Source organism: Sarcophilus harrisii, chromosome 1 (genome assembly GCF_902635505.1).
Source record: "Sarcophilus harrisii chromosome 1, mSarHar1.11, whole genome shotgun sequence".
Taxonomy (NCBI): Eukaryota; Metazoa; Chordata; class Mammalia; order Dasyuromorphia; family Dasyuridae; genus Sarcophilus; species Sarcophilus harrisii.
The window spans coordinates 8,299,655-8,325,473 of record NC_045426.1 but is presented as its reverse complement, the minus strand read 5'-3'; the positions used below and the strand labels follow the sequence as shown (position 1 = coordinate 8,325,473).

The following is a 25,819-nucleotide window of genomic DNA, read 5'->3' as shown; positions in this document are numbered from 1 at the left end:
TGAAACTTATAATCTCAAAGAATTATCTGGGATGTAGGAACATTAAAAGACTCCATAGAAGATGTTCGACAAATGTTTACTGATAGAAACTGGGTGAATGTTTTAATATTAGAGAAATGCTTTTGAAAAGAGCAGATGAGAAGTTTTTGAGCCTCATTTCCTGGAGAGAATACTTGTCAAGGGAGTTCTGTGATTTTTTATAGTTTCAATTGCATGTGTTGTACAAAAACGGGAGAACTAGGAGAATTTGCCTCCCTTTATCTTTCTAACTTTGGCTCATGGAGTCATTACTTTTTCTTGGATTTCCATCCATGACACATTCCCATCGTCCCTCCTCTACCCTCCATGACTAAAAATTCCCCTCCTTCCCTCCTCCCCTTTAGATGTTGACCATTTTTGGACACATGACATTCTATTTCACTCCTGGTCATGTGATTTCTCCAAGTCTCTAGAAGGGAACCATGTCTTGGACCCCTTTCATCTTTCCCACAGCCCTGGGCACACACCACCTGAATCAAGACTTGGTCACTGATGAGGATAATGAAGCACCAGCAGAAATCATGAGGAGAAACAGCCTCTCAGTGGTGGAAGCTGCTTCCCCGGCCATTTGGTCCAAATTCTACCCAAAAAGCATTTGACTTGGTTCACAAACTAAGGAATGAAGAGAGGATATTAATGTCTTCCTTCTTCATGTTTCTCTCATTTTCTCATGAGGAAGATTATATCCAATTACTGACGTTGGTACATGAGATGAACAGGGGGACAGGCAGGATTCAGGAATACATGGATTCAATTCTGTCTCAGATATTTGCTATCTTGGCGATGCTAGGAAAGGCCTTTAAGTCATCTCTTAGCAAATCACCCTCTGGGAAGAGGACCTATCCATAGGGTGGTGGAGAGGAGGAGACAACATTTTATAATGTTATACTCTCTGCCAAAAAGCAGAATGACAGAGTTTGAGAATTAGAAGGAGCCCCAGGAGCTGTCTTGTCCAACTTATAAAAGCAATGGAAAGCTTATGGGTCTGTAGAGATGTAAATTATGGTGGTGGCAGAGGGAGTTTGGGACCTGGGTGAGTTGGAGCAAGACTGGAGTATAGTATAGACACCGGACTCATGCCCTTGAAAAGACATGCAGGGAGTGCTGCAGGCAGACTGGGGATGGGAGCCAGAAAGGAGGAGGCGGCCGCCTGGGAAGAGGTTGTGGGGGGGACTGAGGAGACAGGATTCTTGTATGATTTGTTATTGAGAGCTGATGGCTGTGGCCATTCCAGCATGCACAGTAGTAGGTGCCCTCATCTTCAGGGGTTATGGAGTTTATTGTTAGGCCTGATGTTCTTTTGTCTACATTCTTTTCTGCCACAAATTTGTTTCTTACAGAATTCAAGGCTTTTCCCACAGGTTTACTGGTTACTTGCACAAAGAGCAGGTGTTCCGAACCTGGTTTGGCTTCTGTTGGTACCAGTGTATGTACCAACCAGCAAAGTCCCGCATGCCAGCCACTTGACATGTGACCCGTGCTGTTGTTCCCACCTGGCTGCTGATGGAGACTTGAGGCTGCTTCACTTCTATGGCTGCATGGCCAACTAGAAATAAAAGAAGAGAATATAGTGACATGAGCAGGGGCTTTGGCCAGTTTCTTCTGTTTTTCTCCTGACCTGAAAAGGAGGAGAAGCGTACTCACCGGCCCAGAGGGTGGCCACAGCAAGCACTTGGCGGAGGCTCATTCTGGCTGGACCAGGTGTGAATCTGAGGAGAACCCAAGGAAGCAAGGAGACCGAAAGGAGGAGCGGGGGTGAGTGGGAAGGGGGACAAGAGGAGGCCTGCTGTGGAGTCAGCAGAGGAAAGGAGCTGCTCAGTCCTGGTCTAATGTTCACTGTGCATTCTCCCTTTCTAAGAAGTGCAAAGCAGGACTCTCCCCATGGGAGGGGGCAAGCTTGCAAAGGTCAATGGTGATTGGCTTTCGTTTTCCTTGCCTCAACATGAAGGTGGAAAAATGTGGTCTTGACCCACTTCTGCCACTTTGTGTGTGTTTGTGTATTTGAGTGTTTTCATGTATGTGTTTATTTGTGTTCATGTGCATGTTTCTATTTCAGTTTGTGTGTGTTTGTGTGTCTGGGAATCTGTGTGTTTATACATATATGTATTTGTGTGTGTGCCCATATTGTGTGTGAGTGTTTATGTGCACATTTGTGCTTGTGTCCGTGTGTCTGTGTATTCGTATGTCTGCATTTTTGCATGTACCTTGCAGACTAGAACTGAGCAGCTCCCTTCTTGTGGTAACTCCACATCAGGCCTCCTGTTGTCCCTGTTCTCACTCAACCCCTCTCCACCTTTAGGTCTCCTCAGTTCCTTGGATTCCCCTTGGGCTTACAACTGGCACAGCCAGAACGAACCTCCGCCAAGAACTTGCTGTGGTTGGCCTCTGGGCCTGTGTGTGTGTGTGTGTGTGTGTGTGTGTGTGTGTATGTAGCACACTGGAAGGTAGAAGATGCTAGTATTGTAGGAAAGGAACAGCTTATGAAGGGCTCAACACCAAATGAAGAATTTTCTATTTGTTCCTGGAACTGTGACAACAGGTCAACTTCCACTACCTCCTCCTCCTCCTCCTCCTCCTCCTCCTCCTCCTCCTCTTCCTCCTCCTCTTCCTCCTCCTCCTCCTCCTCCTCCTCTTCCTCCTCTTCCTCCTCCTCCTCTTCTTCCTCCTCCTCCTCCTCCTCTTCCTCCTCTTCCTCCTCCTCCTCTTCTTCCTCCTCCTCCTCCTCCTCTTCCTCTTCTTCCTACTCGTCCTTGTCCTCCTCCTCTTCCTCAAATTCTGAGCCGTCTTCCAAGACCTAGATCAGTTCTGTTGTCCTACAGAGGGACTTTGTTGAATTCGTTCCGGTACTAGGTTTTCCCCTGCCCTAAATAAGGTATTTTTTTACATGAGAAATTGCATGAAATAGGGGGTAGAGAGCCATCCTCAAAATCAGGAGGACCCAAGTTCAAATCATGTCTCTGACTTGTGTGACCTTGGGGGATTAATTGAAGCTCCCAGTAAGCCAGGCACGTCTCTAAGGCTCCATGTTGTGAAAAGGCTCTGGCTTCTATTGATAGAAGGAGTCTCCTAATCTGGGAATTCCTGATAGGACTGAAACCACAAGTCCAGCCCCTGTCTCCTGTTTTGGCCATAGTTTTGACTTTCTTATTTTTGTGTCCATGTTGCTTCCCCCCTAAAACCTTTGATCTTTGAGGACCATTTTTGCTTTTCTACCCCCAGCTTCCACAAAATGCCTGAATGCATATTTTTTCTGGACCTATATATTTTATTGTTATAGGGAACTTCTAGTTCTCAGTCAGTGTAGATGAAAATATTCTGAAACTTATGATCTTAAAGAATTTTCTGGGATGCAGAAACATTTAAAGACTCTATAGAAGATATTTAATAATTTTTTATTGATAGAAACTGGAGAAATGTTTTAATATTAGAGAAATGCTTTTCAAAAGAGCAGATGAGAAGTTTTTGAGCCTCATTTCCTGGACAGAATACTAGTCAAGGAAATTCTGGGCTTCTTCATTGTTTCAATTGTGGGTGTTGTACAAAAATGAGAGAACTTATAGAATTTGCCTCCCTTTATCTTTCTTTTCTTTCAAACTTTGGCCCATGGAGTCATTACTTTTTCTTGGATTTCCCTCCATGACGCACTCTCACTGCCGCTCTTCCACCCTCCATGACTAAAACTTCCTCTCCTTCCCTACCTCCCCTTCAGATATTGACCATCTTTAGGTACATGTCATTCTATTTCCCTTCTGGTCATATGATTTCCCCAAGGCTATTGGAAGTCTCTTGAAGGGAACCATGTCTTGGTGCCTTTCATCTTTCCCACAGGACTGGGCACACGCCACCTGAATCAAGGCTTGGTCACTGATGAGGATAATGAAGCGCCAGCAGAAATAATGAGGAGAAACAGTATCTCAGTGGTGGAAGCTGCTTCCCCGGCCATTTGGTCCAAATTGCATTTGGCTTGGTTCAGAAACTAAAGAATAAAAAGGAGATGTTGACTTCCTTCTTCATATTTCTCTCATTTTCTCATGAGGAATATTATATTCAATTAGTGACTTTGGTACATGAGATGAACAAGGGGACAGAAAGGAATCAGGAAGATCTAGGTTCAAATTCTGCCTCCGATATTTGCTATCTACTGTGATGCCAGGAAAGGCCCCTATGTCATCTCTTAGCAAATCACCTTCTGGGAAGATCTACCCACAGGGTGGTGGAGAGGATGAGACACCATATGACGAATATATGCCCAAATGAGATATACAGAGTTTATATATTGCGAAAAGCCCATGACTGTCTGTCCACTCTAAAAATGGAAGCATGTTGGTCTTAGTTGAATGATATAGTGATATCTTAGAGTGACCAGAGGCTAAGATGACCTAGCATAACACTGGTCATTATTTGAGAACTATAGAACTGGCATGTACTGCAAATTGGGACTAGAATAGAAGGAATGATGGCAAGTCCTAGGCAGCTTATTAGGTGAAGTTTTGACAGAACTGAGGCGATAAGCTGGAATTCATCAAGTATAGTGTTGAGCAAATCGTACAATGCTTTGCTAAACTTAGGAGATGGTCATGTTGATTATCGAATGAAAAGGCTACAATGCAGTTCTCTAAACTCATAGACAGTCTTAATAAACGATCTAACTGAATGGACTAGCATCCATGTAGACAAGTAATGGAACAATTGGATGAACAGAAGCTAATATAGAGACGTATGCATGAACAGTCGTAAAGTATGCATAGCTTACATCAGATGATAGAAAGATTGTGAAATAGGAAGCAATCATGATCTAGATGAGATTGATCAATTCTATTGAGTTTGGTAAGAATGAATGACAGAAATAGAATGATGCGTCACAATAGTTTAAATCTAATTTTTACAGTTTGAGTGACCTTTTACTGAATCAAATTGAATTCTAAGAAATTAATTTCACTAGATATCTTATACAGTATGCTGACATGTCCCCATGTTGATCACTGAGATGACTTAATTAGACAATTTTACATATGAGGATGCAAGATCAGATCTATCAAGCCATACTTCTAAAGAATTGCAGTAATGCAGCATCAATACTCTAACTTAGTGCCAAATAATCAAAGCAACACCAAAATTCAAATCTAAATGAAGACAGAGTGAAGGCTCGTAATAGACATGGGCAGGAGACAGAAACTCTTATAATGAGGTAATATGAAGGCAAATGTAGAAAGTGATGAGTGATAAAAGTGAAAGATTAGAGCGTAAGCAGAATGGAATAAAGTCTATAGATTTGTTAGCATTAAAGATCATTTCATTACAAAGTTAAAATATTAAGATTTAGGATAAAGTTAATAGGAAGTATTTAAGTGAAGAAGTATATATGAACATAAAAATCATCTTCAAAACTAGAATACTGATTTCAGATGAGATAAATGCAGGAAAGATCTAGAGATAAAACTGAAATTGTAAGATATGGCAGAAGTACTGAATAGATTGATTATAATTTGAAAAATAGATTAGAATAATGGAAGGACTCGGATATAAACATTTGTTTGAACAATGTTATGTAGTTCAGATTATAAAGATTATAAGAAGTGATCAAAAGTATTGTAGATTGTATTGATGGAGAAATAAAGGAAATGATAGATAATGTCAATGAATCAGAATGTAGCAAACTTATGAATGAAAACAGTAAATGAGAATATTAATTCTCTTAACAACTTGATAACATAATTTAGAAAGATTTGAAAGATAAGATATGAATGACTGAGTGAACAAGATGAAACAGGGAAAAGTAGTATGCATAAAAGAGATTGTGAATGATGATATTCTGAGATTCGAATTTCAATGAAACATTCACATACTGGATTGATAAACTCATGACATAAGAATAAATTGTAAGACAATAACATACAGTATCACTTTTGTATTTCCATTTTATCATGTTTGTTTTGTTTATAATTCATATCAGATTTATTTTAAGTATTATATCAAAAATTATATAAATGATATATATTACATAATGTTAAAAGATTTAATTGAATTTTTTATAATAAGGATAATATGAACCTAATTTTCAGATATTTACTAATTTGTCTAGATCTTGTTAGATTCATGTTATTGATTTGAGTTCATGCATATAAGTTTAGATGTAAAATGCTAATATGATAAGTAGAACATGAAGATCAGTTTAATCAAATCACTAGTTTCAATTTTCTGATTCAAGATTTTATATCGTTCTATTTCATTAGCATTCCTAGACATTCTCAATTTGTCTAATGATTTTAGTCGACTTCATTGTCAGAAGTTTCGAAATGGAGTATTTATTTTATAATAATAAGAATGGATAGGCTTATCAAGGCCAATTAAATAGTCTGTTTTTAGAATTGCCTATAAACTTCAACTGAACAATAGTCATTTGTGAAAGTATTGTTTCTGATTGGATCAATGGATTGCTGTGCAAAGTTGCTGCCGGTACATTGCTCTTTTTCATATGCTAAGCTTTTACCTGAATTTTTCCTTATGAGGCTTTATTCTATGTCTGCTTCCAAATCAGCTCTCGAATCTTGTTTTACCATATTTGCTATTAAGACATTCATAGATTTTTTCTCAAGCTTAAGACTTTGAATCCATTAATTCATGAGATCTGGTAAATCTGTTTTAATATTCATGATAGAATGTTTGTCATTGACTTTGATTAAATGGAAATATCTATCTTATTTCTTAAATTGCTTGAAACTTTTTCTTGTGAGTTCATGCACAGAATAACTAATGCTAGTCCTTCTACTCATTAAAACTAATAGTTTTACTCTGTTGCAAATTGCTTTTCTATTAAGAGCTTTGACCTCATTATCCTGGCATATTTTCAATTGCTTAATGTCTCATCAATGGTCTGAACCATTCCTTTGCATTTCTACCTTCCATCTAATCATTCCACTTTAATGGAAATCTATTTTCATTGATCCCTACGAAACTACTGAGAGCTGACTCTGAGCTGAACATGTCAGATCTCTCTTTATGAACTTATGAAAAATATTGTCATCTATGATATTAAGGATAGATGCTTTCAAGAATGCAAGATGACCTCATTGGGAATGTCAAGGAATCCAATTCATGGATTTCATTGTTCAAACTTGGTGAGACTTGTCATTGCATCTGAAACCTTAACGCTTTCTTGTTGCAATGAAATGAATAGCTTGGATGTAACTTCTCAAGGATTCAGTCTCCAAGACTATTGCTCTCATGACTCGAAACTTGCATTTAATGCCCATTAGTCTTGTTATCATGAGTGATTATTCACTGGTCTTGAGTCTGAGATGACAAGGCCCAACTTAAGCATAGAACTGCTCTGCAAACTTGATCGGTTCCATTGTGACGGAACCAGCCAACAGATGTCATGTGAATACATGGAGCATAGGGATATTAGGTTGAGCATTTGTTGGAGGTGTTGGTACCGATAATATTGTGCCAAACATATGATTTATTAGTTTATGGAACTTGATCTGGATCTTCATAACTTATGTACAAGAAATGATGTACTGCTGGATTGTAAGATTGGAGATACGAATGGATAATGGTATAGCTGTGAGGCTGCCACGAAGTTTCCACATGACTGAAGAGGCCTGGAGCGTGCCCTGGGATGCATGTTAGTATTACTGCTTCAGTGTAATGAATGACGTGTCTTCACATTGATTACACAGTAGTTTATCAATTGCTATTGACCAAACAGAAGAATGACAGTAGGGTGCTGTTCTTGTCAGTGATCTGGCCGTAGATTCATTATAACCAAGTTTAGGACGTGAGATGTGAATCGGGATGAGAGAGGTGCTGTGTTGCTGCATTTGGTGTACCAGCCATGACCAGAGAGTCGATCAGGATGCCATGTGGGAGGACTAGTGTCAGATGGTACTGGTTAGATGTGCCTATGAGAGGTGGAGTCATCTGAGACATGACAGTGAGGGCTGATTTTGTATGTTTATGTAGTATGATTGGCCAAGTGGTGGCCAGCTTGTTTCAGGCTAATCTTTCACAGGTATGTACGTTGGCATTGCAAGGAGTGGAAGTGCTTTGTTGTTAGCCATGATGTATGAACGCTGGAAGTCTTGCCACATGTGATGTGACTTCTGTCATTTTCAACTTTTAGAACTTGGTTTCAACGTTTCTGGTTGTGCTTCTCCATGTGTGACAAGTAATCAGCTCAGGGCATTTCGTATATTTTCCCTTGCAGGCTACGTGAACATTGGAAGACTGAGTGCCAGCCTATGTGTTACAAGATTTGTACATGTGATAAGGTCTGTGTTTCTTCATTCTACTGGGTAAGTTGCAACTTAGTTGGTCAGAGATGAGGGCCTATTGGTAGTATTCTTCATTGGCAATGGCCTGACTGGTGGCAACAGTTATTAATTCTAGAGACAGTTGTAAACTGTAGAGTTTCATCGGAATGGTAAAGTAATTCTTGGGCTTTGGGTCTTATGTGTTGTGGTAAGAGTTTTTGGGTTTAGCTTCAAATCTTTCCATGTTTTTCTAAGATCCCCAGACTCATCATTTGTTACAGACCAGGAGTATTCCATCCTGATCATATACTACAATCTCTTCAACCATTCCCCAGTTGATGGGCATCCTCACAATTTCCAGTTCTTTACCTCCACAAAGAGATCTGCTAGCAGTATTTTGGAACTTGTCATTTCTTTTCCTTTTCTCCCAATCATCTTAGGAAACAGATCAAGTATACACATTTTCAAGGGGTATACACATTTTTATAACCCTTTGTGACTCCTTCCAGATTGCTCTCTAGATCTCTCCGTCTTCTGGCTAACTCTCCAAGCCTGTGAGTTATAGCCTAGGAGCCACCTTGCATTAATAGAAAGATTCCTCATCGAAACTAGTGAAAGCACAAGGTCCAGTCACCATCACCTTCCTCCCAATAACCATTTGGGTCTTCAGTGGAAGGATTCTGTTCCACATTGCACAGATCAGGGAACTGAGAGAGACCTGAAGTCTCTTACCCAGAGGCTCACAGTTAGCAAGTAGAGTCGAGCAAGAGGTATGTATTTAACACCTCTGGGTACCAGAAACATTAGAAATAATTCTTCAGTTTTAACCCAGATCTTTCTGATTTCTAGTTCTATTCTAAGTCGACCTATCTGTGTAATGGGTGTAATGGTACCATCTCTTATTGCTTCAATCTATACTGATATGTCTTCTCTTCCCATTTATATTTTACATCAATTTATTTTTGTATTATATGCCATTCTCTTTTTTTCTACAGTAATTTCACGTGTGTCACCCTTGGCTCCCCTCCTATACTAAGTTCTTTGAGGGCAGGGACTCTATTTTGAGAATTATTTTTTTTAATTAAATAATGTTTATTCCAAGGACCTAGTTGAGTTGATTCATCCATTGTTCTTATATGATTCTTCCATTGGCATCATTGGCCTGGTGTATTTCTTTAGGACTTTGAAGATTTTTTTAGGACTCTGAAGGGACCCCATGGAAGAATACACCATCTTGTATTTAGTGGAAAATTAGATCTAATTCTTGTATAATGATTTGAAACTGACAAGTTTTCTGTCAGGATCCTTCTCAGTAATATTAGTTCTTTATTTCTACAGTTCCTGGCCTGCACACCTACACATGCTCTTTGCATGTGTGTGTGTATGCGTGTGTGTGTGTGTGTGTGTGTGTGTATGCAAGCATATGTCCATGCCCCAGACTGTTTACTGGATTTCTTTTCAAATGATAATAGCTAATATGCATTAAACACTTTAGAGCTTCAAAGTAGTTTATCTAAATGAACTCAGTTAATTTCACAGTGACCAATTGATTAGGTTGTATTATTGTTTATATTTTATAGCAACTGAGACAAATTATGTGACTTGTCTGGATTCACACAGCTAATGAGTGTATAGTACCTGGACGTGGAGTGAGAAAGACCTAAGTTTGGGGCAGCTAGTTGGTGAAGTGGATAGAGCACCAGCCCTGAAGTCAGGAGGACCTAAATTCAAATCTGGCTTCAGATACTTCCTAGCTGTGTGACCCTAAGCAAGTCACTTTATCCTAATTGCCTCAGCAAAAGAAAGACCTACGTTTGTGGGACACTGATGTATTATTGGTGGAGTTGTGACCTTATACAACCATGCTGGAGAATAATGTATAACTATGCTCAAAGGTTATAAAACTGTGAGTACTCTTTGATCTAGCAAATATCTGTTAGGTCTGTATCCCAGACACCCCAAAACGGGGGAAAGGACCTATTTGTACAAAATATTTATAGCAGTTCTTTTTGTGATGGCAAAGAATTAGAAATCAAAGGGATGCTCATCAGTGGGGGAATGACTAAACAAACTGTGATATATGATTTATATGATTTATAAGAAATGATGAGCATCGTGATTTCAGAAAAACCTGAAAGACGCACATGAACTGATGCATAGCAAAGGGAACAGAACCAGGGGAATGTTGTTCACAGTAATAGCAATATTGTTCATAAGGAATTGTCAGTGACTCAGCAGTACAATGATCCAAGAAAACCCCAACACACTATTGATGAAGCATCCTATATACTTTTAGAGAAATGATTGATATTGATTGAAAACAGATTGCTATTTTTTCTTTTCTTTTTTCCTTTTATTTGAGACTTCTTATACAAAATGATTAATATAGAAACATTTTGCATAATTATACACATATAATGTATATCTGGTTGTTTTTCATCTTAGGAAGAGGGTAGGGGAGGTAGAATTTGGAACTCAAACTTTAAATAAAAACATTAAATAATTTCCAAAAAAAAAATCTGGATGCTACCTCTTCATTCTTCAACTCTTGTAACATCCTATTTTTGGCTCTCCTATACATTTCTATTCTATTTTGTGTAATATTTGTCTCTGTACCTGACTTAATTCCTGGACTGCATTGTAAGCTAATTTGAGGATAGAGTCTTACTTATCTGGTGATGGGGAGAGATTAATTGTGACCTCGTTCTCAGTTCTACAGAAGCTGCTCTGAAGAGGCAGCTGTTCTTTGAAGAACTCCAACTCCTTGCCTTGACTTGAGTCTTAGTCCTGCTGGTGGACTTGTCATAGCAAGATGGGGCAGTCAAGCTACAAGGGATCATTGACTGGCCTGGATTTGTAAAGACTAGAGTATCTAAATAGGTTACATCATAGTATCATGTCCAGTTTGGGCTAATTAATAATAATTGTTTCAAAATATAATTTGTACCCACTGATAAATCTTATTTCCTATTTTTTTTGCACAGTATGTTTGTCTCCTACTCCATCTCCTCTGCAAGAGTAACCTGGACTCTACCTGCGTTCTCTTTGCTTTTACCTTAAGTTGTCCAAAGTGAACCTCCTCCAGAACTCTGCACAGCCTCTGTGTGGACCATCTTGCTCCCCTCTAACACTTCCCTTCTGACTTAACTCTATATGTTGTCTTCTCTCATTAGAATCCAGGCACCTGGAACCTGGGGGATTTCTTGGTGCATTTTAGGATTTTTATCCATCGCACTTGATACAATATGTGGTATGTGGTAAGTATTTGATAAATGTTGTATGTGAGTATCAGTCTTTAGATGTATCCCTATCTATGTATCTATGTCTTTGTTTCTATGTATCTTTGATCTATCTCTCTACATGTATATCTACCTCTATGCATCTATTTATATCTGTCTTGCTCTCTTAAGGTCTTGCTCTCTTGATCTCTCCGTACATATGTATCTATCTCCATCTCTTTTTACATTTATGTATGTATCTATCATCTTTCTACATATCTCTTTAGTTATGAATGTGGTTTTCCATCTCTCTCCCTCTGTTTATATTTATCTCCCCTGCCCACACCCCTGTTCTCTGCTTTTTTTCCTGGATCTTGATCTTGGCCTTTGAATCCCAGGGACTGACAGATTAGACCCTCTGTGTTGAGGCAGGAGAATGCCCATTTGCATCTCTGGCCTTGGTACGAAGGCTCCACTATCCTGTTCATTGGTTGTCTCTATCAGAACAGCCTAGAATCCTAAAGGATAATGTCTGGAATGGTTTCTCCCAACCCTGAAATGATGAGATCTCTACTTGTCTTTGGGGATCAAGTGAAATACCTCCTCCTCCCAGCCCTTCATGATTTCCTTGTTGTTAAAGCTCTCCCAATGCCCCCAAATATTCTGAGGGAGTGTTTTGTGTTTACTTATCTGTGCATATTTTCTTGGCAACATTTAAAGTTAGAGATCTGAGGTTCAGATCCCATCTCTGACTCTAAATACTTGAAAAATCACTTATTTTCTCCCAACCTCCCTCACTTTCTTCTCTGTAAAATGAGGGACAGTTTCAGAGGTCCCTTCCAGCTCGGAAACCCTCTGGTGCAATTGTTTTGCTTTTCTTTCTATAATCTTCATATCTAGCGCAGTCCCTGCCAGGCCAAGCAACAATAACCATTTATGAAGACCATTCTTGGTGTTAGGCACTGGGCTAAGTGTTAGGGATTCACAGAAAGGCAAAAATTGTCTCTGAACTCAAGAAGCTCACATTGTAATGGGAGAGAAAACATAAATAAGAGAATGCAAAATATCTACAGAGTAGATGGAAGGCAATTTTAAAGGAAGAGCATTAGTGGGTGTTGGGGCAAAAAGGGCCTTCTGTAGAAGCTAAGTCTTGGAAAGCTGGGAGGCAGATAGGGAGTGAGACTGTTCTAGGTATGAGGGCAACTAATATAAAAGGAAGGACTTCAAGAAACCACACGAAGTTCAGTGTTATTGGATTATAAGTGTGTAGAGAGGATATCCTTTGAATAGGTAAGTTGAAGATAATTATCAATCTCTCTATCCATCCATCCATCCATCTACCTATACATCTATCTATCTATCTATCTATCTGTCTGTTATCTCTCCTTTCTGTCTATCTGTCTCTCCTTTCTGTCTGTTTGTCTACCTAGCTATCTCTCCTTTCTATCTATCTCTGTCTGTCTTCTGTCTAGCTCTCCTTTATGTTTGTCTGTATGTCTGTCTGTCTGTCTATCTATCTATCTATCTATTCATTCACCTAGTCATCTAGCTATCTAACTAGGTGGCACAGTAGATAAAGTTCTGGGACTGAAGCCAGGAAGACTTATATTCCTGAATTCAATTCCACCCTCAGGTACTGTAGCTGTGTGATTCTGAGCAGTCACTTAACTCTGTCTCAGTTTTCTTATCTGTAAATTGAGCTGGAGAAGGAAATGGAGAAGTCTTTGCCAAGAAAATTCCAAATGGTATAACAGAGCACTAGATACAATTGAATAACAACAAACCAAAATCTATATTTCTATTGTTTATTTTTCTACCATCCCTATCAAATAACTATCTATTATCTTACATATATATAAATATTATATAAAATAAAATTTATGAAGGTTGCATGTTCATTGATTCAGAGCTGAAAAAGACCTCAGAGATCATTTAGTCCAAATGCTTTACTGAACAGATGAAGAAACAGAGGGCCAGGGAAGTAAAGGGATTTGCCAAGCTCAAGAACACCAGTGCCAGAGCTACAGTTGGAATCTGTGTAAGGCAATAACCTCAGGACATGTGAGATGTGAGTGCTGGGACCAGGAAATCTGAACCTTCTCTCCTAGGTAACAGAAAGAGTTATAGTACCACTTGTGTGTGTGTCTTGGGGCTGGGGAGTGAGGATTGCTTTGTTCCCTGAGACGCAGGAAGCTTGGGAAAATGAGCTACTTGGGAGTGGATCTTAAGTTCGAAACCATTAAGTTGAAACCATTCCAAGACCACCTGCTCAACTTCCTTTCTAGATGGGAAAGGAGAAGTAGCACATCCTGTTCTGTTAGAAAGAGGATGTTGGTGGCTTGATGGGATGAGAGAAGGATTGAAGGACCCTGATAAAAATCTTATATGTCCCAGCCCATTTTATAACCACATACTCTACTTCTAGGAGCAGAGCTGATTATTAATACTATGTCAAGGGCAGAGGGGCCTGATGAGAGTGCTAATTAATTAACCACTGTCTATGACTCCCATCTCTCACCCTGAGAACATCTGGTTCTTCTTCTCATTTTCCTTTCTTATTTGGGAAGCTGGGCAGGATAGCACCTGAGGCTGGATGGCCAACTTGCCCAGGTTTCCCAGGCTCAGCTTTGAGGGCCTGCCGCAGCAGGGCTCCCTGTAATGTGGTTGGAAGTATAAAGGCCATCGTGTGTCTTCAGCAGAAGTACATAGGACAAAGACGGGATCCTTTCCCTCTCTGTTTCCCTTGTTGGTGGATGTTTTAAATGGAGAAGTAAGATCTGCCATGAAAATTTTATGCTCCAGATCTTGGCTTTGAACCATATAGTCTGTGTCATAGGGGAGGAGGAGACAGAACTCTCCAGGCCCAGAATCCCAGAGCTAGAAGGGCCCTCTGAAGCTGCTGGGTTTAACCCTTACCTGAGCATGAATCCCCATTACAACATCCCTAACAAATGGTATCCTACTTTTTATGAAAACCCCCAAGGAGGGAAATCCCACTCCCTCCTGAGAGAGACCAATCAACTTTTTTTTTTTTTTTTTGAGGTTAAATTCCTTTATTTTAATTGAATATTTTATTTTCTACAGTTACATGGAAAAACAATTTTTAACATTCTTTTTTAAACTTTAAGTTCTAGACAATTTTCCTTCCTTCCTTCTTACCCATTCCCCGCATTGAGAATTCTTTTTTTATTTTTTTTATTTTTTTATTTAATAGCCTTTTATTTACAGGATATATACATGGGTAACTTTACAGCATTAACAATTGCCAAACCTCTTGTTCCAATTTTTCACCTCTTACCCCCCCCCCCCCCCCTAGATGGCAGGATGACCAGTAGATGTTAAATATATTAAAATATAACTTAGATACGCAATAAGTATACATGACCAAAACATTATTTTGCTGTACAAAAAGAATCAGACTCTGAATTATTGTACAATTAGCTTGTGAAGGAAATCAAAAATGCAGGTGTGCATAAATATAGGGATTGGGAATTCAATGTAATGGTTTTTAGTCATCTCCCAGAGTTCTTTTTCTGGGCATAGCTAGTTCAGTTCATTACTGCTCCATTAGAAATGATTTGGTTGATCTTGTTGCTGAGGATGGCCTGATCCATCAGAACTGGTCATCATCTAGTATTGTTGTTGAAATATATAATGATCTCCTGGTCCTGCTCATTTCACTCAGCATCAGTTCGTGTAAGTCTCTCCAGGCCTTTCTGAAATCATCCTGTTGGAGACCAATCAACTTTGAGATTATTAGGAAGCTTTCCCCAACATCTAGCCTGAACTTGGGACAGTTCCCCTTTGCCCTCAGCTCTGATCTTTGGAGTCATGACAAGTGGAATCCTTTTACATCTTTAAAATATCCAAAGATGATTATTAAATGTACCCTTCAAACCTTCTCTTCTGCAAACTCTAAGTGATCATTCAACTCAATGAAACTCAAACCAAGCTAGCAAACCAACAATAATTGTTAAGCAACCTAGGAGTTACCCTGGATTCCCCACGATCTCACCGCCCACATCCCATCTAGGACCAAGGCCTGTCTAAGAGTCATCCTGGATTCCCCACAGTCTCACCACCCACACCCTAGCTAGTATAAAAACCTGTCAATTTCCCCTCTGCAGCATCTCTCAAATATATTCTCTTCTGTTCTCTGACATCGCTTCCACGGGTGCAGCCCCTCATCCCTTCCCACCTGGACCACTGTAATAGCTGCTTCTGGTTCTGCTTGCCTTGAATTTCTCTGCACTCTGATCCACTCTCCATTCAGTCACTAATTTCTCCAAATTTCCTAGTTTTCCTTATCATGTCAGACTCAATAAACTCCAGTGATTCCCTGTTATCTCCAGAAGCAAATATAAATGCTCTGTCCGGTACTGAAAGTCCTTTATAATCTCCCAGTTTTACTTTTCCAGTCGTCTTACATCTTGCTCCCTGATGTGTGCTCTTTGATCCCGGGACACTGACCTCCTGATCCATGAATGGAACACTCCATCTTTGCATTGTAGACATTCTCTTTGGCTGTTGCCTGTTCCTGAATCAATCTTCCATTTCCCTTCTGACTCCTGATCTCTCTGATTTCTTGGAGTCCCAACCAGAATTCCACCTTCTACAGGAAGCTTTCCCCAATCCCTCTGAATTCTAGTGTCTTTCCTCCATTAACTATTTCCTATTTATCCTGCTCTCTATATATTTGTTTGCATATTTTCTCCCCCATTAGACCATAAATTCCTTGAGAGAAAGGACTGTCTTTTGGCACTTTTTGTACCCCCAATGCACAGCACATGGCGCATAATAGGCATTTAAAACATACGCACAGAGAGATTAATTAATATTTATTATGTCCCAGGCACTTTGCTGAGTCCAGTAATACAAATAAAATAAGAAAAGAAGATAGTTTTCATTATTAAGGAGCTTTCATTCTCATGGAAAAAGAAAGAAGCAGGTTCTAGGGCAAGGTCACATGGTAGAGAAAGTCCAGAGTCATGAGTGAGGCTGGGAGAGGAATGAAGGCATGGCTGGCCTGAGCATGCTTTTGGGAAGTGGACATTCTGGGAGGAATCAGTCAGAGAAAGAGGTCATGGGACAGAGGGCCCTTCCAGGGTGAGAAATGTAGGGGTGAAGTGAACTTCCAGGGTTAAGAGGTCCTGGGGGGAGGGGGTGGGGAAAAGGAGGAGGAAAATTGGAACAAAATGTTTTGCAATTGTCAATGCTTAAAAATTACCCATGCATATAACTTGTAAATAAAAAGCTATAAAAAGATTCAAACTCCAAAAAAAAAGAAGATACATTGAAATAGTTAATCTACACACACACACACACACACACACACACACACACACACACACACAAACACATTCTAAGCTTCAGTAGTTTAAAACTGATCCTAGATATTTGGGGCAGCCTATATCTGAGAATAAATAAATTTGGGGGGATAGTTTATAGATATTTTCTCAGATAAAGATCTTATATTTCAAATATACAAAACTTGGTCAAATTTATAAAAATGCAAGTTATTCTGCAATTGACGAATAATCAAAGGATTCAAACAGGAAGTTTTCCAACAAAGAAATCAAAATAACTTATAGTCATATGAAAAAAATGTTCTAAATAATCATTGATTAGAGAAACGTAAATCAAAACAACATTAAGATATAATTTATACCTTTTAGATGAGCCAAAATTATTGAAGGGGAAAGCAATTAATATTGAAAAACTGGGACACTAATTGACTTGGAATTGTGAACTTGATCTAATCATTTTGGAGAGTGGTCTGGAATTATGCCCAAAGAGTTCTTAAAATGTCTATATCCTTTTACCCAGCAATACCATTACCTCTATTTCCAAAGAGCATTAGGGACAAAGAAAAAGAACCTATGTGTTCTCAAATGTTTATAACATAACTTCAGGGATGCCCATCAATTGGGGAATGGCTGAACAAGTTGTGGTATATGATCATGATGGAATACTACTGTGCTATAAGAAATGATGAGCTCAATGATCTTAGAAAAACACAGAAAAACCTGCATGAAATAATGATTAATAAAATGAGCAGAACCAAGAAAATATTGTACACTCTAACAGCAAGGTTGTTTTAAGAATGACTTTGAGTGAATCAGTCATTTTGATTATTACAAATTCCTAAATTAAATGCAAGGGAGATATTAAGGAAGATGCTATTTACATTTAGAAAAAACCCTGATAAATAGATGTATAGAATAATTATATATATACATATATATACATATATATATATATAATTATTCTGTATATATACATATGTGTATGTATACATATGTACATACACAAGCATGTATGTGTCTAAAGTTAGCTATTTCTATGATATGAGGGTGGGAGGAAAGAAAAGAAGGGGAAGTAAAATTTATGTGATAACTTTATTATATATTTAATAGGAATAGTAAGCTATACATAATAAATGTGAGTTTTGTATTCAATCATCCTTTATTCCACAAATTTAAACTAAATACAATTTTTAAAAGGATCATAATTGCAAATATACATGACAAATGGTGCTTGAACTTGCACCTCTCTTTGTCCTCAATAAGAGCATCCTACTTACCCTCCCCCAGATTCTGTCTCCTGTTAATCAGCTTTTCATTTGAGGCATATTGGGAAGGTGGGAACAGCTAAAAAAGTTGGTGTCATATCTCTTAAATAATAAACTTTAAAGATCATGGGAATCAGAGGTTGCTTAATTCAACCCTTGAATTTTACAGAGGAGGAAACTGAGGCCCAGGAAGATAGTAACCTCCCCAGGGTCACACAGTAATGAGGTCATCCAGTTTGTTGCTGACAAGTGTCAGATGAGATAAAGATCATGATCTGATGATAGCTAACCTTGCTCTAGGGCTTTCACATGCATTTTATTTGGTCCTTAAGACATCCCATTGAGGATATCTGGGGATATCTGGGCAGATATCATCCCATTTTACAGATTAGGAAACTGAGCATTGGGGAAGTTTAGGGGCTTACTTAAGGTCACCTTGCCTAGTAGCCACAGATTTAGGACTCAAACCCAAATTATCAGCTTCCCTTTTATGGTTTCATGAGCTTTAAAAAGGAAAGGAGAAAACTGAGAAAGGAAAATGCTCCTGGAAGCTCTGGACCATTTGCTGCAGAGGAACTGGCCACCATCTATAAGGGTCATGTCTCAGAATCCCAGAATATCAGAGATGAGCACAGAGACTTCAAGAAGATTGGTTACCTTAATTTTTTTTTCTGCAGAATATCCTGTAGAGCTCTTCTCTGTCCCATCACTTTGTACTATATTTATTTTTGTACATATGAGGTATCATTACCTCCTGGAGACTGTGAGCTCATTAAGGACTAGTCTGGTTGATCTCTGGGTAACTCATGTTGAGCATGAGACTTCATACATAATAGGCACTTAATAAATACTTATCAAATTGCTAAGGGATTTTAGAATGAAAAATTTAGAGCTAGAAGGGATCTCAAAGACCAGAGAGTCCAATTCCTTCATATATATATATATATATATATATATATATATATACACACACATACATATATAATAGGGATACATATACTATATAATATATGTGTATATTATATAGTATATGTATCCCTATTATATATGTATGTATACACACACACACACACACAAACATACACATACACTCTTATGAAATACATACAAATTGAAATTCCAGACTAGTGGAAAATCTCATCCAAGGTGCCGTAAATCCTAAGTATCCCAGGCAGGATTTGAATTCAGCTCCTCTGACTCAAAGTTACTGCTCATGACACCTCTTTAGTAAGTGGAAGTCCTGGGATTTGAACTCGGGACTTCTAACAGCACCCCTCCTGTTTTTTTCTCACCAGGCCACACTGCCTTACTGCCTTTAAAGCTATGTCAAGTGAGCTTGAGGTAAAAGATGCTAGTTTCTTGTCCACCTCAGACTTATTCTGAAGAATCCACCATTCTCAGCAATCCATCCACTTTGTTCTCTTGGAGAAGGACCCTTGAAATCCTTTGGTCTGTTTTCCAGCACTTGCACCTGATGATGAGATTTAACAGATATTTATTAGGCAACTACTCTGGGCCTGACACGTGTACTCAGTCCTGAGATAGGAAGGCAAAAAGAGATAATCCCTGCACCCAAGGGAGCTTTCATTTTCTGAAGGAGAGGCATCAAGTGCACAGAGAAGCAAATGTAGGGGATTTAAGACGTGAAAGACCACTGATAATTAGGGAGATCAAGAAAACGTTCTTTTCAGGGGTCACACCTCAGATCAGCTTCTGAGGATAAGCCAAGATTATTAAGGTGGTCACAAGGAATGCACGACAGGCATGGGGCACAGTTTGTACAAAGGGATGGAGATGAGAGATGAGAGAGGAGATGAGTTTGGGGGGCAGCAGGAGGACCCATTGGACTGGATCAGGGGCTGCAGAAAAGTGAGCTATCTAAAACCTCTGGGAAAACAGAATGGAACCAATCTGTGAAGTGTTTTAAATGTCAGGATGAAGGGTTTGTATTTTATCCTAGAGCCAACCCCTAGAACTTCTTGGATAGAGGAAATGACATAGTCATTGGGCTCGAAGAAGATTGCTTTTATTTTTGTATAGAAGATGGATTAAAAAGGGAAGCACCTGGAAGCAGGAAAATCAAATGGGAGCCATTTCTGTATCCCAATGAAAGGCAATGAGGTCCTTCCTTGCTCTAGATGGATGCAAGAGGAGAAGTGACTAGGGAAGGGAATTAGGCTTTGGGAAGACTTTGTAAACTGTAAAGCATGATAGAAATATGTGCTTGGATCCTCAGTAGTGAAAGGAGGGAGTTTAAGAGATGGCCTTGAATAATCCTTTCGGCTCGGCCATTTTAGGATTCAACCCCCATTTTCCCCAGCTCCAGCTCCTCTGATGTCTCAATCAATTTTCTTGAGTGGTCCAACTCTTGCTGACTTTATTGTGGTTTCCTTGCTCAGCTGCTGATTCTCCGGGCTCCTCCATGTGATCTCATGTGGTATGATTTACATCAGTGCTTTCCACTATTTCCATTCCAATATTAACTGTGCAAGTGGATCCAACTTTGGGATGAAAGGAGTTTCCAGTTGCCATATAGTTCTTGCTCTCTAGTGCCCTCTCATGGTATACTGAAGCTCGACTCAGCCTAGACTACAAGCTGACCCCTTAGAGAGAGAGAGAAAGAGAGAAAGACAGAGAGACAGAGAGAGAGAGAGACAGACAAGCAGAGAGAGAGAGACAGAGAGACAGAGACAGAGACAGAGACAGACAAGCAGAGAGACAGAGAGAGACAGAGAGACAGAGAAAAGAGAGAGAGAGAGAGAGAGAGAGAGAGAGAGAGAGAGAGAGAACATAAGTGCACATGTGAGCATATTGGGGGTGAGAAGTGGTTGGAGTTACCATACACAGGCAATTTTTTTTCACATATATGGGCCAATTCGTTTCAGCTTAAATAAATATTGATCTGAGTTGAACAAAATGAAATTCAATGAGGATAAATATGAAGACAAAACCATAGAATTTCAGAGCTAGAAGGGTTTGCTGCAGCCACTAGTCCAACACACACAAAGAATTCCCCTCCCTAAAGTGCCCTACAAGTGATTGTTCAGACTCTGCTTAAAGAGCTCCAGGGAGAAAGAACCTGGCTTCTCTCAAGGCAGCCCATTTCACTTTGGACTAGTATTCACTGAGGGAAGATTTTCCTCATATTTTCTCCTCCACTTGCTCTGTTTCTGATTCTCCAGACTTCGCTACTATGGACCATCTCCATCATCCTCCATCTCCATTTCAAGTGGAGCTCCAGGTGGGCCTGACTCCGGGATAAAATGAGTTTTCAGAGTCAACAAATTAAATGATGTCACAAAATGTAGTCTATACAGTCAGGAGAGAATCAGGGCTCAAACCCTGCTTCTGATACCCATGAGCTGTGAGAGCATAAGCTAGTCATTTCACTTTTATGATCCTCAGTTTCCTCCTCTGCAAAACCAGGGATGCTGATAGCACCTGCCTCCTTTGAGTTGTTATGAGACATATAGGAGTTCATCTATATAATTACCTTTGTAACCCCTTAAAACCTTGCAAACATACTAGCTACTAGTATTGCTCAAACAGAAGATCCAAAGAAAAAGATCCAAAAGCTGGGTGTGGGCTCCTTCATAGCTGGGCCTGCTCTTGTCATCTGGGGAACAGCAAAAGAGAAGATACCTCGCTGATTAAAATCCTGAAAAAGGAAAAAGTCAGAATGATTGTTAATAGTCTTTCCTCCTCTAAATGATCACCTGTTCCTTATGTATTCTTTTTTCCTCTTCATAGAAAGCAAGTCCCTTAAAGGAAAGCATGTATTTATCTTTGTCTTCCCTGTATCAGCGCCACCATACAACAAGCATTTAATAGATGTTTTTTAATTGGAACAAAATGGATTATTTCCATTATTTTTTGCTCCTATTTCCTCTAAAATATTACTTGAGAAAGCTCTTTTAACTCAGGACCTCTGCTTGGGCTCCATTAGCAGAATAGATAAACCTTTCCTATGTTGGCCCCTTCCTCCAATGTATATGTTATCTTCCTCTTTGTAAGATGGGGACGGGGAACACTCAGTTTTCTTTTTTCTTTTTGAATTTGGGTGAGAAAAATGAGATAAGGAGCCAATAAGAAGTTGGATGACCTTTCTCCTTTCATCAGAATTGGGTGGGGGAGAAGAAACCGGTAGGAAATCAATGGCCAAATGAGAAGAAATATAGAGTCACCTGAAGCAGGGGCATCCTGGCCAAGCTGACCATGAAGAATGAATGGCCTAAGAGAGAGAATTCTGGGTCAATGGAAGCAAGCCCAGGAATAGGTAACCAGAGGCTCGCCCTGATTAGATACATGTGAGACTGGATTTCTTGGAGAACATCTTAAACTAATCATGACCCAAACTTAACTCATAATCTTTCCCTCAAACCCTCTCTTTTCAAAATTGGTCTGAAGATGCTCCAGTCATCCAGGCTCCTGACCATTCTGTCATCTTTAACCCAGCACTCACACTCATGCCTAATGGTCAATCCCAGTTGTGTTGTTTCTATCCTTACAACTGTCATGTATGTCTCCTTCTCTAACATGCCTGTCCTGGTGCAGGCTTCCCTCATCTCAGGCTTGTGTTATTGCCCTAGTCTTCTCCTTGGTCTCCCTCTCTTAAGTCTCTCCCCATTCCAGCCCATTTTCCACTTAGAAGTCAAACTGATCTTAAAGCATAAGTATGGAAAGTGTTGAATTTGAAGGTAAAAAAGATCTGGGTTTCAGATAACCTACTAGTTATACTATTGGGACAAGCCAGTCAACCTTTGTGTGCCTTAATTTCCTCATCTGAGAAATGGGCATAATTATAGCACCTATCACCCAGGGTTGTTGGGAAGATCAAATAACATAATATTTGTAGATTGCTTTGCAAACCTTAATACATGATATAACATTAGTTATTATTGTTGTTGTTGTGATCGTTGTTCAATAATCTCCAACGATCTCTAGTGCCTTTAGGATATGAGGTGGGGGACATTCCAGATATAGTGAATAACATAATCAAAAGAATAGAGCTAAGAAAATATGTTAAGGGGCTAGAAAATAGTTTGGCATGTAAATGGAGAGGAGTAATATATCATAAGGTTTGGGAATGCTGTCACATTGTGGAGAGATTTGAATACCAGACTTAAATTTATTTTATTTATTTATTTTTCTCTCAAGCAGTTTATATTTTTTATTTTGTTAAAAAAAACAGAATAAGAAAAACAGAAAAGGAATATAAAACAAAAGAAAAAGAGAACATTATCATGGACCCAGGAGAACATCAGAGATGATTCAAAATATATAACAATAAATTATCAGATCAAGAAAGTATATATACATATATATATATTAGTAAAAGAAATTGTATTCATCAATATCCATGTTTTTCTTTACTTCCTTGTAAATTGTTCTTTTGTGCTCTGCTATGCACCTTATTTATTTTTTTCCCTTTCATCACCCCCACCACTTCCAAGCAGGCTATAGTTAATAAAAGATATATTTAGGTATACATACACACAAGACAACACTCCCCCCCCCACATATCTTTCCTATCTCTGCTGACTTTAATTGTTCCCCTTAACTTTGCCTTGCTATTACTTAACCTCTTCCTACCTTAACTCCCTCCCTTGTCTTCTTCCCATGCCCTTTGCTTCCCTGTCCATCCATCCTTCCCCCCTTGTTTCTTTATAGATTTTGGAGGGTGCTTTACCTTCATGGTATATATGTAGTAGTGTCCCTCAAACCCATTCCTGGTGTGAATAGGTTTTGAGAACACCAAGCACTCCTTTCCCTTCTTTGTCTCTACTCTTCCTCTGCACCTCTTTTATATAATTACTATTATATAATTATATATAGTAATTATATAATTACTATATATGCTATATACATATATATTATATATGTATATAGCATATATAGTGTATATATGTATATAGTATATATACTGTATGTATGTATATAGTATATAGTACATATAGTATATAGTGTATATAGTACATATAGTATATACATACATATATATACTATATGTAGTAATTATATAATTACTATTTTTACCTTAACTTTTTCTTTTGAGCTGCCCTATTGTTGATGTGAATCTTAAACATATAGTATATATTTCCCATGAAAAAAAAACAAACATTTGTCCATATTGAGTTCCTTGAAATTGATCTTTTATATTAGCTCTTGTATGCTAAATTTTCTATTAAGTTCAGGTTTGGTTGATAGAAAGTCTGGGAAATCTGCAAGTTCATTGGATGTCCATTTTTTTTCTCATTCAATATTATGGATACATTTTTTTCAATGTGATATTCTTGGGTGCAGGCTTAGTTCTTTTGATTTTCGGTACAGATAAAATTAAATGCTATTCAATAAATATTAGGCAGTTGTTGAGGTCTTAGGAGTTGAGGAGGAGCATAAACAGATTTCTGGAAAAGTGAGCTGTTAGTGAAATGAAAGGAGGATGGGTCAGAGGAAGGAAAAAGTGTAGGCAGGAGACTGACTTGGCGCCAGGGATTAGTAATAAGGACCTGTCCTCTCATGGTGGCAGGGAGAATAGAGAGCAGGGAACATAGGGAGGAAACCTACAAAAGAGCCGATTCCATATCAGTTTTCTTGTGTACAAACTTGGTTCAGAACCTCAGCAGTCCCTGTATAATCCGCTAGAGAGGGAAAATGGAAGCATGAAGCTAAGACTCTGCCTTGGCTAATCTTCTCATTACATTATGATCTTTAAACTTATTCCCAAGTTGTTGTCCAAGCATAAAAATCATTTGGTTATGGATGGATGGAAACTCAATTGGCTCCTGGGAATTGAGGATGGATTTGTGTGCTCTCAGTTAATTTTCTTAGAGTTTGGGTTAGGTGTTTAGTGGGAGGGTGGTAAGGTCTGTGGGACTGGAGGAAGGACTTTCCCCATCCATGAAAGGAAGATTAGCCGAGTTCCCACACAGGTTGAGGGGAGCAAGGACAGTGTAGGATTGAAGGAGAAGCTTCTCCTGCTGAATTAACTATCACCTGCTCTAAAATGCCAAAGACAACAGAGCCTTTGGTGTGCAAAGGAAATACATCCTGAAGCACTGTGGTTGTCCCAGACAGCACAGTAATACATGGCAGTGTCGCTCACATCCAGATTCTTGATGTGTAAAATGTTCTTCCTAGCATTAAACTCATCCTTAAGGGCCTGGAATTTGTTATTATTAAAGCCCTTATCATACCTGACTATGTCTGATGTTAAACTAAAGTAAATAAAGCGTTCTGGGGGCTTCCCGTCCTGGAGCCGGTACCAGTGCACTATGGTGGAAGTAGTACCAGAGATTTGACAGGTGAGGGTGACAGAACCGCCCTGAATGCCCACAACAGAGACTTCCTGCTCCAAATGGGCACTGGACAGACGAGCTGTAAAGAGAATAAAACCATCAGGAAAGAAGAGATTGAAGGACCCTGGGGTTGTTTCCCCTCCCCCAGTATCAAAGGTGCCATGACCACAACAGACTCACCAGGAAGAAGGGAAAGCAAAAGCAAGAAAAAGGGTCCCCCCATGCTCCTAGCTGGAGAGTGAACTTTCTTCTGGGTCACAGTTCTGGAGAGATTTGGATGAGAGAAGCCCTTAAGACTGGGACCAGGCAGTAGAAAGGCCCCTCCCAATGCTGCTCTTCTAGAATCACTTCCTTTTTGGCTGTGGTGGGGAGAGATGCAGGTGCTATGGTCCAGTAAGCCAGGCCAAGTGCCAGAAAAAGAGATAAAAGAGAGAGAAA

General features: G+C 39.2%; 1 gene segment (V, D, J or C); it reads right to left on the bottom strand.

The window, feature by feature from the left end:
* Positions 1–1,409: 1,409 nt before the first annotated feature.
* Positions 1,410–25,819, bottom strand: LOC100935656. The segment is given in 3 exon segments: positions 1,410–1,585; positions 25,131–25,460; positions 25,562–25,819. Coding segments are annotated over 3 exon segments (549 nt in total).